Genomic DNA, 16,057 nt, shown 5'->3' with positions numbered 1-16,057 from the left:
TCTCACTCTCTTATTTAATAAAGACTTTAAAATAACTGTCTTACATATGTTCAAAGAACTAAAGGAGGGCATGGATAGAGATCTAGGGAAATGATGATAACAAAATGAGAATATCTACAAAGAGAAACTTTTACAAAGGAACCAAGAAAAATATGCAGCTGGAAAATATAATCACTGAATTGAAAAATTCACTAGAGGGGTTCAATAGCAGACTCAAACAGGAAGAAGAATGAATCAGTGAATTTGAAGATAATGTCATTTGAAATTATCAAGTCTCAGAAACAACAACAAAAAAAAATGAAGGAAAGTGAACAGAGAGCCTACAGGACTTATAGGGCACCATCAATCAGATCCATCCATCCATCCATCCATCCATCCACCCATCCATCCATCTCATGTGTTTCCCAGAAAGGGAAGAGAGACAAAAAGGGGCAGAGAGCTTATTTGAATAAATAATGGCCAAATTTCCCCAAATTTGAGGAAATCCATGCATATCCAAATGCAAAAAGGTCAACAAACCCAAGGAGGACAAACTCAAAGAGGCCCACACCAAGAAACATTATAACCAAACCACTGAAAGTCAGAGTCAAAGAGATAATCTTGAAAGATACAAGAGAAAAGACTCCTTACAAATACAGGATCTTCAGTAAGATCAGATTTCTCAGGGGAAACCATGCAGGTCAGAAGGTAGTGGGATAATATATTTAAATATATTTTTTACTGGAAGAAAAAATAAAATTCACCAAAAGTTCTATATACAGCAGAACTGTACTGCAAAAAAAAAGCCACAAAAAACAAAACAAACAAAACAACAACAGAGAGAGAGAGAGAGAGAGAGAGAGAGAGAGAGAGAGAGAAATGAGAGCATTCCTAAATGAATAAAAGCTGAGGGAGAGTTCAATACCACTAGACCTGCCCTAGAAGAAGTCCTTCAAGTTAAAATGACAGGACTTTAGACATGCTAAAATGAGCCCTTCAAGTTAAAATGAAAGGACACTCAAGACAGGAACTCAAAGCTATATGGATATATAAAGTTATCCAGTACAGGTAAATATTTAGATAAATATAAAAACCTGTATTATTTTAATTGTGCTTTGTAACTCCATTTTTTATTCTTTTATATAATTTAAAAAGCAAAAGCATAAAAATAATGAAACTATGCTAATGGATACTCTAATAAAAATAGATATTTTGTGACATCAGTAACATAAAATCAAGGGGTAGAAGAGGGCAGAGGTATAAAGGAGTAGACTTTTTTATGTGATTGAACTTAACTATTATCAGTTTAAAATACATTGTTGTAATTTTAGGATGCTATATGTCATCACTATGGTAATCACAAAGAAAATAACTATAGAATACAAACAAACAAAAAAACAAAACGACAAGAGAATCAAAATGTATTGCTATAAAAAATCACCTAATCATACAGAAAGACATTAAGGAAAGAAATAAGGGACAAAAATAAAGCTGTAAGACATACAGAAAACCAATTTTAAAAATGGCAATAATAAGTCCTTACCTATCTGTAATTACTTCATTATAAATAGGTTAAACTCCCCAATCAGAAGACATAGACTGGCAGAATTAAGAAAAAAAGTGGGTCCAAATACATGCTTTCTACAAAACACTCCCTTCAGATTTGGGAGATGCCTAGGTTGAAAATGAAAGGATGGAAATATCTCATGCAAAGAGCAACCCAGAGAGCAGGAGTTGCTATATTATTAGCAGACAAAATAGACTTTCCATTTAAAACTGTTGTAAGAAACAAACAAGGATATTATTTGATGGTAAAGGGGTCAAATCATCAAGAAGATACAACAATTATAAATGCACCAAATATCAGAGCTCTTAAACAAATGCAAACACTGACAGACATGAAAGGAGAAATGGACAGCTCTACTATGATAGTTGAAGACTTTCAATAATGGACAGAACAACCAGGCAGAAGAAAAATAAGGAAATAGAGTATATGACTAACAATATGGAATGACTGGACCAAACAGGCATAGATAGAATACTCCACCCAAAAATAGAACGCAAATTTTTCTTAAGTAGCCTTGAAACATTCTCCTAGATGAACCATATGTTACCCCACAAAACAGGTTTCAATAAATTTTTAAACACTGAAATCATATAAAATATCTTTTCCAGTCATATTAGAATGAAACTAGAAATCAATAGCATGACAACTGGAAAATCAGCAAATACATGAAGATCAAAAAAAAATTACTCTTCACAACCAATGGATCAAATAAGAAATCACAACAGAAATAGGAAATATATTCAGATAATTAAAATGGAAACACAACATACCAAAACTTAAGAGATACACTTAACACAGTACTAAGCTGGATATTTCTAGCTGTAAACAGTCTTAAATTAAAAAAAATAATAATCTCAGTCAACCACCAAAAATGACAACTTAATAAATGTGAAAGAGAAGGGGCACCTGGGTGGCTCAGGTGGCTAAGCAGCCGACTTCAGCTCACATCATGATCTCATGGTTTGTGAGTTCGAGCCTCACATCGGGCTTTGTGCTGACAGCTTGGAGCCTGGAGCCTGCTTCAGATTCTGTGTCTCCCTCTCTCTCTGTTCCTCCCCTGATCTCACTCTATCTTTCAAAAATAAATAAAGATTAAAAAAAATTTTTTTAATGTGAAAGAGAAGAACAAACTAACCGCAAAGCTAGTAGGAGCGAGGAAATAATAATGACTAGATCACAGATACAGAATGGAAAAACAAACGAGAAGATTAATGAAACCATGAGTTGGTTCTTTGAAAAGATGAATAAAATTCACAAATCTATAACTGCATTGATTAGAAAAAAGAGAGGACTCAAAATCAGAAATGAAAGAGGTACATTACTACTGCTTCCATCAAAATCAAATGGTACTTTTTTAATTCCAAAACCAGAAAAACACCTCACTAAAAAGGAGAAGTATAGACCATATCCCTCATGAACATGGATGCAAAAATTCTCAACAAGATACTAGCCAACTGGGTCCAAAAATACATTAAAACAATTATTCACCACAATCAAGTGGGGTTTATACTGGGGATGCAGGGCTGGTTCAATATCTGCAACTCAATCAATGTGATACATCAAATTAATAAAAGAAAGGAAAAGAACCACATGATCCTCTCGATAGATACAGAGAAAGCATTTGGCAAAATACATCATTCTTTCTTGATGAAAACCCTCAAGAAAGAAGGGACAGAGGGATCATACCTCAAGATCATAAAAGCCATATACAAAAAAACCCACTGCTAATATCATCCTAGATGAAGAAAAACTGAGACTGTTCCCCCTAGAGTCAGGAACACCTCAGGGATGTCCACTCCTGCCACTGCTATTCAACATAGTGTTAGATGTATTAGCCTCAGCAATCAGACAACACAAAGGAATAACAGACACCAAATCAGCAAGGAGGATGCAAACTTTCAATCTTCACAGATGACATGATACTCTATATGGAAGACACAAAAGATTCCACCAAAAAACTGCTAGAACTGATCCATGAATTCAGCAAAGTTGCAGGATATAAAATCAAACCACAGAAATCAGTTGCATTCCTATATGCCAATAATGAAACAACAGAAAGAGGAATCAAGAAATTGATTCCATTTACACTTGTACCAAAAACTATAAAATACCAAGGTATAAACCTAACCAAAGAAGTGAAAAACCTATACACTGTAAACTTTAGAAAGGTTATGAAAGAAATTGAAGAAAATACAAAAAAAAAAAAAAAAGAAAAATATTCCACGCTCATAGTTTGGAACAACAAATATTGTTAAAATGTCAATACCAGGGCACCTGGGTGGCTCAGTCGGTTGAATGTCTGACTTCAGCTCAGGTCATGATCTCACAGTCTGTGGGCTCGAGCCCCGCGTCAGGCTCTGTGCTGACAGCTCAGAGCCTGGAGCCTGCTTCTGATCCTCTGTCTCCCTCTCTCTCTGCTCCTCCCCCGCTTTCACTTTGTCTCGCTCTGTCTCTCAAAAATAAATAAATGTAAAAAAAAATGTCAATACCACACAAAGCAATCTACATATTCAATCCAATGCCTATCAAAATAACACCAGCATTCTTCACAGAGCTAGAACAAAAATTCCTAAAGTTTGTATGAAGCCAGGAATGACCCCAAATAGCCAAAGCAATCTTGCAAAAGAAAACCAAAGCTGGAAGCATCAAAATCCCCGGCTTCAAGTGTATTACAAAGCTGTACTTATCAAGAAAGTATGGTACTGGCACAAGAACAGACACTCAGATCAATGGAACAGAATAGAGAACCCAGAAATGGACCCACAAACATATGGCCAACTAATCTTTGACAAAGCAGGAAAGAATATCCAATGGAATAAAGACAGTCTCTTCAGCAAGTACTGCTCAGAAAGATGGACAGCGACATGCAGAAGAATGAACCTGGACCACTTTCTTACACTGTACACAAAAATAAACTGAAAATGGATGAAAGACCTCAATGTAAGACAGGAAGCCACCAAAATCCTCCAGGAGAAAGCAGGCAAAAATCTCTTTCATCTTGCCTGCAGCAACTTCTTACTCAACATGTCTCCAGAGGCAAGGGAAACAAAAGCAAAAATGAACTACTGGGACCTCACCAAAATAAAAAGCTTCTGCACAGCGAAGGAAACAATCAGCAAAACTAAAAGGCAACCGACAGAATGGGAGATGATGTTTGCAAATGACATATCAGATAAAGGGTTAGTATCCAAAATCTACAAAGAACTTATCAAACTCAACACCCACAAAACAAATAATCCAGTGAAGAAATGGGCAAAAGACATGAATAGACATTTCTCCAAGGAAGACCTCCAGAGGGCCAACCGACACATGAAAAAATGCTCCACATCACTCATCATCAGGGAAATCCAAACCAAAACCACAATGAGATACCACCTGACACCTGTCAGAATAGCTAACATTAACAACTCAGGCAACAACAGGTGTTGGCAAGGATGCGGAGAAAGAGGATCTCTTTTGCATTGTTGGTGGCAATGCAAGCTGGTGCAGCCACTCTGGAAAATAGTATGGAGGTTCCTCAAAAAACTAAAAATAGAACTATCCTACGACCCAGCAATTGCACTACTAGGCATTTATCCAAGGGATATAGGTGTGCTGTTTCGAAGGGACACATGCACCCCCATGTTTATAGCAGCACTATTACCAAAAACTAAAGTATGGAAAGAGCCCAAATGTCCATCGATGGATGAATGGATAAAGAAGATGTGGTATATATATACAATGGAGTATTACTCAGAAACCAGAAAGAATGAAATCTTGTCATTTGCAACTACGTGGATGGAACTGGAAGGTATTATGCTAAGTGAAATTAGAGAAAGACAAAAATCATATGACTTCACTCATATGAGGACTTCAAGTGACAAAACAGATGAACATAAGGGAAGGGAAACAAAAATAATAAAAAACAGGGAGGGGGACAAAACAGAAGAGACTCATAAATATGGAGAACAAACTGAGGGTTGATGGAGGGATTGTGGGAGGGGGGATGGGCTAAATGGGTAAGGGGCATTAAGGAATCTACTCCTGAAATCATTGCTTCACTATATGCTAACTAATTTGGATATAAATTTTAAAAAATAAAAAATAAAGTTAAAAAAATTTTACCATATATTTCCAATCAGGACCTGTTCTCAAAGAACTCTGCTCAATATTATGCCATTCTCTCTTAATTAGTATAATAGTACTCTTGATTAATGGTTGTTTAATAAACAATTTATGTCTGTCAAAGGAAATTAGATTTTTGGTTAAAAAATTTATATGATTTCCTTAAAAAAAACAATGTGACTATACTTAATGTGAATATACTTAATAATATACTGAACTAGACACTCAGAAATGGTTAATTTGTAAGTCTTCTTTTATGTGCATTTATCACAATTAAAAATTATTTAAAAAGGACCATGTTGGGGCACCTGAGTGCCTCAGTCACTTAAATATTCAGCTTCAGCTCAGGTCATAATCTCACAGCTCCTGAGTTCGAGCCCCGCATGGGGCTCTGTGCTGACCTGGAGCCTGCTTTGGATTCTGTGTCTCCCTCCCTTCCTGCCCCTCCCCCACTCAGGCTCTGTCTCTCTTTCCTTTAAGAATAAATAAACATTAAAAAAATGTAAACATAGAGTTGCTGCAGCGGCCACCGCCATATTCAACAGACAGCAGTGCTGCGGTCTGGCCCCCAGCAGAGCGAGCGACCGTCAGTCTGTCTTCAGTCCACAGACCCTGTCCTGACCTGGGGACTCTGGCCTGCCATCCAGCCTGAGCAGCGAACCTGAAAGAGCCTAGAGCTTGATGGATCCGTGAAGTCAGAAGCCAACTTTGGGGCTCGTGCTTCCACTCTGTCACACCTTCCTCCTGTATTCGTGGGCTCAAGGCACCAATGTCGCCCCTCCAAATCTCGGACCAGCTCTTAGTGCCCCCTCCTGGTTGGCTCTCCCACGGCTGGGGGAGGGGTGGGCTCACCATGGCTGAAGCGCCCCGCCTTGGGTTCTGGAGATCCACCAGGACTAGGAGCCGGTGGCCCTGCCACGCTTGTGTACCTGGCCACCGCCTAGGCTGGCATTAGGCCAGCCCACCTCTGCCACTCCAGCCCTGCCTGCCCTCAGCGGCTGCTGTCAACACAAGCTTCCTGAGCAACCTGAGCCTGTTGGACAAGAGCAGGAACTTCCAGCTCAGGCCTGGGTCCAGCTGGGGCCACCACCAGGGTTTGGTGCAGGGACTTGCAGGGCCCAGAGGCTGGCTGCTTGCACAAGTCCGCTGTCTTGGCACCTGCCCATGCCTCCAGCCGCCACCGGGCCCCTCACAGGGTCGCCACAAAAGAGGAGCTCATCCCTCAGGAATGCATCAGGCAACCTGTCCTATGCCCATCTCATCACCAAGTCCATCAAGAGCTCAGGGTGGAAGCAGCTCATGCTGTCGCAGATCTAAGAGGAGATGGTCAAGTATGTGCCATACTTCAAGGGTAAGAGTGACAGCAACAGCTCGGCGGGCTGAAAGAATTCAATTTGCTTTAATCTGGCCCTACACAGCAAGTCCATTCATGGGCAGAATTAAGGAACCAGAAAAAGTTCTTGGTGGATGCTCAATCCAGAGGGAGGTAGGAGTGGAAAATCCCCCTAGGGAAGAGCTGCGTCCCTGGACAACAGTAAATTTGCTAAGAGCCGGGGCTGAGCTGTTAAGAGAAAAAGTGTCTCTACAGTCTGGTCAGGAGAGTGCCTGGGACAGCCCAGGATCTCAGTTTTATAAATGGCATGTGAGCCCTGGCTCTCACAGCAGTGATGGCTTTGATAAGTGGCATGCATTTCACCCTCCAACTAGCTCAAATGCTAGTACTATTAGTGGGAGACTTTATCCCATTATGACCGAACAGAATGATCTTAGAGATGGGGATGTGCATTCTATGGTGTACCCACTATCTGCTGCAAAGATGGCTTCTGCTCCATCCAGTCTGTCTGAGATAAGTAATCCTGAAAATATGGAAATAATCTTGGATAATCTCAACCTTGTCTTATCACCAATGCCATTAACTGTTTCAACTCAGTCTTTACCTGGCACCAGGATGCAGCAGACATCATGCTACTCATATGTACTACCAAACACCAGTCTGAATTCACCCAGCCCCAACTCCCAAAAATATACACACGGCCAGTCCAGCAGGAGTCCTTTGCCCCACATGCCTATGTAAACACTTCAGGACAACAAATTGAGCTATGGAGGTATGAATCATTGTAACTGTGCACCGGGAATCTTGAAGGAGTTGCTTACTTACTCTCCTCCCCATCATGACATTATGACAGTAGTTGATCCTGGGATCATCCAACCCAACAGCCAGGTCCTTGGTCAGAATATGTTAATGGGCCCTAATTTGGTCATGTCAACCTATGGTAGTCAGGCATCTCATAACAAAATGATGAACCCCAGCTCCCACACCCACCCCGGACATACCCAGCCAACATCTGCAGTTAATGGGGGTGCCTTGCCCCATGTGGTCAGCACCATGCTCCACACCTCAGGAATGAACTGCCCCCAGTGAAGACAGCTTTACAAGTGTTGCTGTCGCACACCATGCAGATGAAAGCCCTGGGGGCCTACTCCTCAGTGAGCAGCTGCAATGACCATGGCAGGATGGGCCTTCTCAACCAGGGTAGGCTCCCAAGTGACTTGGATGGCATGTTGATTCACATGGAGTCCATCATTTGGAACAACCTCATGGATGGCGATATGTTAGATTTTGATGCTGACAATGTGTTGCCCAACCAAAGCTTCCCACACAGCATTAAGACAATGACACATAGCTGGGTATCAGGCTAAGAGTGAGTTAGTGAACAGGCTACAGTTTAAAGGACTTCAGATTGTCTGACAACAGGAATGGAGAGAAGCAGTCCAAATATGTCCTTCACCCCTCATTTTCCTTTTCTTGATTAAAAAAAAAAAAGGGGGAAAAAAAGCAATTTTTTTTTCCTTTCGTCAGACTTGGCAGCGAAGACACTTTTCCTGTACAGGATGTTTGCCTGATGTTTGCAGGTTATGTGCCACTGTAGGTAAGGACTGTGTCATTGGAAATTTCATTACAATGAAGTGCCAAACTCATTACACCATATAACTGCAGAAAAGACATGCAGATACTGGTGTGCTTTCAAGTTTTCTACATAAGCAGTAGCTACAGAACTATGTGTGTTTTGTTGTTGTTGTTGTCATTGTTGTTTTAAATATCCATTAGGTCAAAGGAAAGTTTTGTAATACTGTGATGGTCTCATGTCTTTGATAAGTTAAACTTTTGTTTGTACCACCTGTGTTCTGCTGACCAGATGAACCACAGAGAACCAAGCTCTCCATCCTGTGCCTCCATGGAACAGCTTTGGGCCTGTTCACAAGGCCACCCAATTTACATGAGAACCAATAGCCCATTATCATTCTGCTGAATTAATGGACTTGTCAAACACATTTGGGAAAAACAGATTAAAGGCCAGCCTTGTACAGGTCTTTTCTAATTTTTTGGTTTGTTATTTGCAAATTTGTACAAACATTTAAATGATTCTAATTTCCAGATAAATGACTTTTGACATCATTGGGACTTGAGATCATTTTTGAAATAGATATTGAACGGTAATGTTTTCTTAAAACTAGAGTCTACTTTGTTACATAGGCTGATTGTAAATTTGTGGAATCCCAGATATTTGAGGCAACATCCATAATTTTCATTTTGTATTTCTAACTGGATTAGTACCAATTTTATATGTGTTTAACTGGCTTGTACACTTTGGGATGTTACCTGGTACTGTTTCTGACTAATCTTAAAATCATTGTAATTAGTACTTGCATACTCAACATTTCTGGCTCTGTTCTGGCAGGAGAGTGATGGTTAGTCATGGAGATTTTGTGTTTAATCTTTAGGAGAACTTAGTAAGCTTTTATGTATGTATTATAAAGAAATTCCATCTGCTCCTATTATCCTGTGAACTAAGTGCACCACAAAGCATTAAGTCTTCTGATAGATGCTTCTATGCTATGTTGTTTCAGTGACTCCTGAGGGGCCTCATGATGTTTATAGATCAGAAAGGGAGACCTGAGGCTAAAACCATGCTCCTCTCTCAAACTGGGAGTTTTGAGCAACTTAACCTTTTGGAATTGAGCTTCAGGAAATGTTTTCCCTCATATTTCTGTGCTCTTATTTTGGTCTAGGTGGAGGCTGGCTTGGTAGCTCTGCCTTGCAGGATTACGTTCAGACTCACACTTCATTCCTCTCTTCCTTCTGTCCTGCAGATTACTTAGCACACTGGAAATTTAGGTGGAAGGAGGAAAATTTTAAATAGGACTTTAGTGATTTGCAGAATACTTTGTGTCCCTGAGTGCAGATGGCTACCAAAGTGATTAGAGCTTGTTTACAAACTGGGGCAACGGATTGGAAAGCCAACAAACCAGCTGTAAGTTGTATGTTTGAATTTACTGTAAATGCTCTTATTGTAAGTTAAGAATTGGAGAATTTCCTTAGCCTTTAGCAACCTCAACTATAATTCTTCATCATTATGTTTTAATATTATGCAGTTACCTATAACTGACAGACCAGGTTAATTGACTTTGCATCCATCACTATTTTCAACTCTTGTGGCATGCCCTAAGTCAGCACAGTAAAAGAAGCAGGTGCACAAAAATGTTCCTCTTGCCTTCTTGAGAAGGCTCTGATTCCTTTCTGTGTATTTAGCCCAGATCACGCTTGCTTTGTCTTGCATGTGAATTGCAGATCTGTTGGCTTGGTCTTTCCTACATGTTTAATGAAAACACAAGGGTTCCTGAAAGATTTCCTATAGAAGGCCAGCTCTATTGTAAGCTTCCCACTGTGAATTCTATTGTCTTCAAAATTCATTAAACAGCCACCTGTCCAACCATCTTCACTGCTAGCCACTCCAAAATATGTCTGGTTTTGGAAACCCTAGTTTCTCTAAGCAGTGCCTTCTGCATATGTAATAGAACTTGTTGGTGCCAGAGTGCTTGGGTTCTCATCTCTGTTACTGTGTCCAGCTTCTTTCCTCCTCCTGTGCCATCACACAGTGAGCCTCAGAGCCCCTGTTTGTTCACTAAAGAGGCAACTCCAGCTGAAATCACTCTTAAAATCTTATTACAACCTAGAGTAACTTTTCAAAATATGTTTCTTCTTCCTGAGTCTGTGTAAGTATCTTTTTTTTCCCTGCAAATTCTTCTTTGTGTTGAAATTCTAACATGAATCTTGGGTATCTCTCTGGGGTACAGTGAAGTCCAGTGAAAGCCATCTTGTCTGTTTTGAAAACAAATATTATGTAACCTCTGGTAATTCTTTTTCTGTATTAATATGGACGTTCTTGAGTAAGGGTATTCATTATTGTACATGATTGCTTTGTGAAATGTGTAAATGAGATCACCTATGCAGCCTTGTTTATTTCCTCTGGTTTGTAGTGTTATTAAAAGCACATTCTATTGTAAATAAATAAAGAAATAAATAAATTAAATTAAAAAATAAAATCAATGGTTTGAAAGATACCTCTTTTCCAACTGTATTTTGTAAATGATTATTTCTAGTGTGTACACAGAAATGCACTTCTGTACTTCCTACCTTCTGGAGGCCAGGAGTCTGAAATGCATCTTATGGGGCAAAAATCAAGGTGTCCACATGGCCTTACTCCCTCAGAAAGCTTGAGGGAGGGATCTGTTTCTTCATCTTCTCCAGCAGGTAAAGCCACATTTCCTGGCTATTCCTCCAACTTCAAACCCAGTGGCATAGCATCTTCTCTGACTTGACTTCCCTCACATGGCCTTTGCTTCTGAAACATCCCTGTCCCTCCCTTACTAGAGAGCCTTGTGATGACACTGGGCCCATGTGGATAATCCAGGATCATCTCCTGTGTCAAGGTCCTTCACTTCATCCCACCAGCAAAGACCCTGTCAACATAAGGAACTATGCACAGGTCCCACGGATTAGGATGTGGCTCTTTGGGGGCCACTGTCCAGCTAGCCACCCTTCACCCACTCTCCAGGCAGGCCCCACCTCTTTCCCTCACTATTCCAATTACATCACTCTTGTTTCAGTTTCCTGACTACAACATACCTACTCTTGCCATCAGCCTTGTTCACATCCTGAATGTGAAATGGGTTTCACAGAAGGGGAAAGAGCATTCCGCATAATAGAAGGAAAAGAACTGCAATTCCCAGGATAGCTAGGAGGGGTAGAATGAGTGACAGCCTGAGGGACAGAGTGAGTTAGGGAGTCCTGAGAAGACCCCTCTGCTGACGGGGCATTTCAGAGCCATCACAGAAAAGAAAATCCTCTAACAGATATGGATGATGTGGTGACGAAAATCCTGTTTCATCTCTAAAACCCTTCAGTAAGGCTGCATTGCTCATTACAGCTTCTGTGTGAATGTGTGGAGCCAGGCTCCGGGACACAGCAGGTTACAGGAGAAACCAAGGGCACACGGGGCTGAGCCTGGCCCTCACCAGAAGTCCAGTTGCACTGTGGAACAACAGGATAGCAGGCTGTGAGGAGCGACCAGGTGGAGCATCATGACAGAACAAAACCTCTTAACACCTGTCTTTTCAGAGAGGCAAACCCACCTGTCTAACAAGGCTATGAGGAGAAACTGGGAGGTGCCCATGTGTCCGTCCCTGGGAGGCAGGTAGCCCAGATGCTCAAATATCTACTTACAGCAGTGGAGAGTCGTGACGCCAGCGTCATTTCCAGGTTCCCCTTCAGGCCCACCAGGGGTGGCACCAACGTCAATAGGTCTTTAACCTCCACAAACACAGGCCAATGCTGGTGGGGAAAGAGTAAGATCAATCCAAACACACATATTAGCACATCTTTGAAATTTCTTGAGAGAAGTTGTAGCAAGTTACTTTAGCAGCTAGGAAAACTGGAGGCCAGACTGTGTCCGAGCCTGACTGGCGGGGTCCAGCCTGCAAACACGACATACCCAGGGTGCCCCATGTGTCTGTAGCAACAGGAACGAGTCACCAGTTTCAAAGCTGGGAGATTTCTCATGAATGGGAGAGCTGGTGAGAACATCTGGGAAAAGGAGTGACATAGATTTCCCAGTGACCCAGAGTATCATGTGGGGACACTGGATTTATCAAAACAGACAGAATGTAGCTCTATCCAGGTCTCTATCAAAGGTAAAAGATTAAAAAAAGTATGAAAGGGGGGCACCTGGGTCTTTCAGTCAGTTGAGCATCTGACTTCGACTCAGGTCATGATCTCACAGTTCATGAGTTTGAGCCCCACGTCGGGCTCTGTGCTGACAGCTCAGAGCCTGGACTGTGGGGGGCCAGGCCCCGGTGCCAGGCTGAGACCGGGTCGAGCAACGTTCCCTGTTGACTCAAGCCAACCCGGTGGTTCCCCCTCCCATTCCCCCACTTTCAAGGGCATACGAAAGCCTTGTCAAGGCTGAGAAAGTTAATTCCTGAAGCCTGTGGTCTGCAGGTGTTGGCAGTAATGCTACCTCCCTTTTTCTACCCCAAGTCAGATAGAAACAAACATGGGAATTGTGTTTTGCTAGCAATCTTATCAACAAGGTCTTGTGACCTGTCTAAAAATGCACAAGAAACACAGAACTAAATGTTTTGGTTGGCAGTGATTATGTGAAACCTGTTTATTCTCAGAATGGCCTGACCCGTAAGAGTCTGGATATAAAAGATTGTGTACAGCAACAATAAAGCCGTCACTTGGGCCATCAGCCCAGGGGACCCTCCTGTTCCCAAACTTTCTCTTCTCTCTTTTTTCTTGCATTCCCCTACCCTCAGGACCCTGACCTCGGTGATTGTCACGCCGGTCGCGACACTGGACCCTGCTTTGGATTCTGTGTCTCCCTCTCTCTCTGCCCCTGCCCCACTTGTGTTCTCTCTCTCTCTCTCTCTCTCTCTCTCTCAAAAATAACTTCTTTTTGAGGTGAAAATTATTCCCACCAGTTTATATGCAATTAGATTGCTTATTCCCACCCTACCCCCATCAATTTTCAATACCTCATCCGATTCTATTGACTTAATTTACCTCTCAGTACCCTATAGATTTCTGTGATCCCTACGCTAAGAGCTCCTCCTGGTTTTGGAATTCTAGACCTAAAACAACACTCCTAGTGTGTTAGCCAAGAGATAGGAGCCCTGGGGTCTGGGCCCTGTTGCCTGAGACTGAAGATATGGTGGGGAGGAAGGAGAAGGGGGTAGAGCCCAGGAGAGTCCTCTAAAGCAGCCCAACAAAACATCTTACAGGGTCTGGAGTGAAAGGGTCAGGCGTCCTTCATGTCCTCAGAGAGAGGAAGAGCACTCATGGCTGCTGGTTCCCTCTTTCTTTTTACCTCATTGGCAAAGCTGGGAAATTCAGAATCCAATCCCAGATCTGATGGAGCTATGAGTCTACCCTTCTCTGAAAGTTCCGAAGAAAACCATGTCACCAGGCAAGAAGGTGCTCCCACTGTCAGTGGCCTCCTGTGGCTCTCAGGCTTCCAGAAGCATTTGGCCCCTGTGCAGCTATCCCACCAGTGTGCCACAGCATGCATGGAGACGGAAGTCCCTAGCCCAGTTCCTGGCACAGGCACCCCTCCCTGGGCTCCAGCCTCCCCTGAGGCCGGCATCCTCTACCCCAAGCCTCCTCTGGCCTCCCACCTCGGCCTGCTCTCAAGCACCTTCATTTTTGCTGACACACAAGACCAAGTCCCCACCAACTCAAGTGTAAAAATAAATCCCCTCTCTCTGCATCCCATCACAGAAGCTTCCCCTTGTCTTCCTCAGCACCACTGAACTTAGTGAGTCTTGTTCTCACCCTCTCAGATGCTATGCTAGCTGCTGTCCCTCCCCACCCCATAGCAATGCCCTTTCCTTGGGCTCTTCTAACCTCCATTCTTCACTCCTTGGCTCTCTGAGCTATGGACCTCCCCCACCCCCAGTACCAGCTGGTGTTAAGCTCAAATTGTGTGACAGGCACTCCTCTGACTCCATGTAACTCCTGTGAACTCACAACCACATACCCCCAGTCCGAAACTGACCTCTGCTTATTCCATGTTGACCTCCATTGAGGGCTCCTCTTCCTCCTCCTGACCTCTTTTTCTTAATATTATTTAATTTAAAGAATTTTATTTCCTTTCTCCATATAGGCAGGCTGCAAAGCTAGAAATTTTACCAAGGTCTAACAATAATTCTTGATTCTTCCAAATGGACACAGGCTTTTCAACTCTGGACCGTCCTTGGGTTACGTAATAGCCTTATGGAACTGATGCTCAAGAAAATAGTCCATCGTTTTCAAGAGGTCTGTCCTCTAACTCCACAGTTGAGAAACTCCCTGTTACAGAACAGACAGAACCGAGCCAAGGGTAAGGTTAGGCTGGCATCAAACCACTTACTGCTCTGCGGCACTCATGGTTCCTGACCCATCCATTCCAAGTCTGCTTTCTGCCAACGGTGGCTCCCAGAGGTCAGGAGACCAAAGGCTGTAGATCTCCTAACCTATTAATCCTGAGTCCTTCATGCTTCATCTTCATCCTCCTTCCCTGCCATTTCCTCTCCCTCCCAAGGCTTGAGTCACCTTCTACTGCACACCCTACATGACCTCACCCACAGCCATCTCCATCCTCCCTACATTAACAAGCGGCCCTAAGGGGGTGAAGGGCAGGAGGAGAGCCTTTGCATCAGTCATGTGGGTGTGGGCTGGGACACAATGATGGCCACAGAGACTTGAGAAGTCACATCTAGACACATCAGGCACCATATAACCACCAGGGGTCTATTATGGGACAAAGTCAACTAACAGGGAAGACTAAAGCAGAAAAGCAGTAGGACCCTGGATCCTCGCTGACACTGTTAATCCAGGGAACTAACAAGTACTAGAGCAGTCTGATCTGTAGCCTTCTTTATAGGAATCCTAAATGAATCTAGTCACTTGGAGTTAGGGTTTTCTGACGAAGACATTGTGCTCTGTGCTGGTGATGCTCGACATCTCTGGCTCAGATCTGTCTTCTGAGCACTGCACCTGCCTACCCAACTGCTGACTGAATCCTGACATCCCATGGGCCCTTCAAAATCAGGATTCCAGACTTGACCTTCCTTGCACAGACCCTTTGCCCTGCCCACTGTGGCTTCAGGCATCCTTCTTGGTCTTCCAGCAGGGACTTAAGTAACCCCCCGTGTTCCCTGACAGCCTGGCATCCAAGTCATGGTAACTGTCTTAATTTCCGCCACAACTGCCCTCTCTGGAAATGCTTCAAAGAAATCTTATGAGGGGCACTGGGGAGATCAAAATCAGTCAGAGTTAGTAATGGTTCTTGCACTCGCGGGGCTCTGAATCACAGCCACAGCTTCCCAGCTCTTCCCTGTGGCCTTCACCTGCTGCCACAGTTCAGTTCTGTTACAGTTATGACCCTGTCACTCAGCCCCTTGACCAGTTCTGATCCTGGGCATACACCCAATAGATCTGTCCCCTCAAAACATACAAGAAATAGACAGGAATGTCTCTGGTAGTATCATGCTTCAAAAACATCCAAAACTAATGCACAGTATTAG

The 16,057-nt window shown here is 42.7% G+C and overlaps 1 protein-coding gene across 2 annotated transcripts in view; it reads right to left on the bottom strand.

Annotated features, from left to right (window-relative positions):
• The window catches only part of LOC125160637 (solute carrier family 41 member 3-like), a 96,462-nt gene that overhangs the window by 43,293 nt on the left and 37,112 nt on the right, over positions 1-16,057 (bottom strand). For both annotated transcript variants that reach the window (XM_047849777.1, XM_047849778.1), the window contains exon 3: positions 12,216-12,323. In XM_047849777.1, the coding sequence (XP_047705733.1) occupies positions 12,216-12,323 (108 nt within the window). The remainder of the gene's footprint in view (positions 1-12,215; positions 12,324-16,057) is intronic.

This window comes from Prionailurus viverrinus, chromosome A2, assembly GCF_022837055.1.
Source record: "Prionailurus viverrinus isolate Anna chromosome A2, UM_Priviv_1.0, whole genome shotgun sequence".
NCBI lineage: Eukaryota > Metazoa > Chordata > Mammalia > Carnivora > Felidae > Prionailurus > Prionailurus viverrinus.
This window is presented reverse-complemented; position numbering and strand designations above follow the sequence as displayed.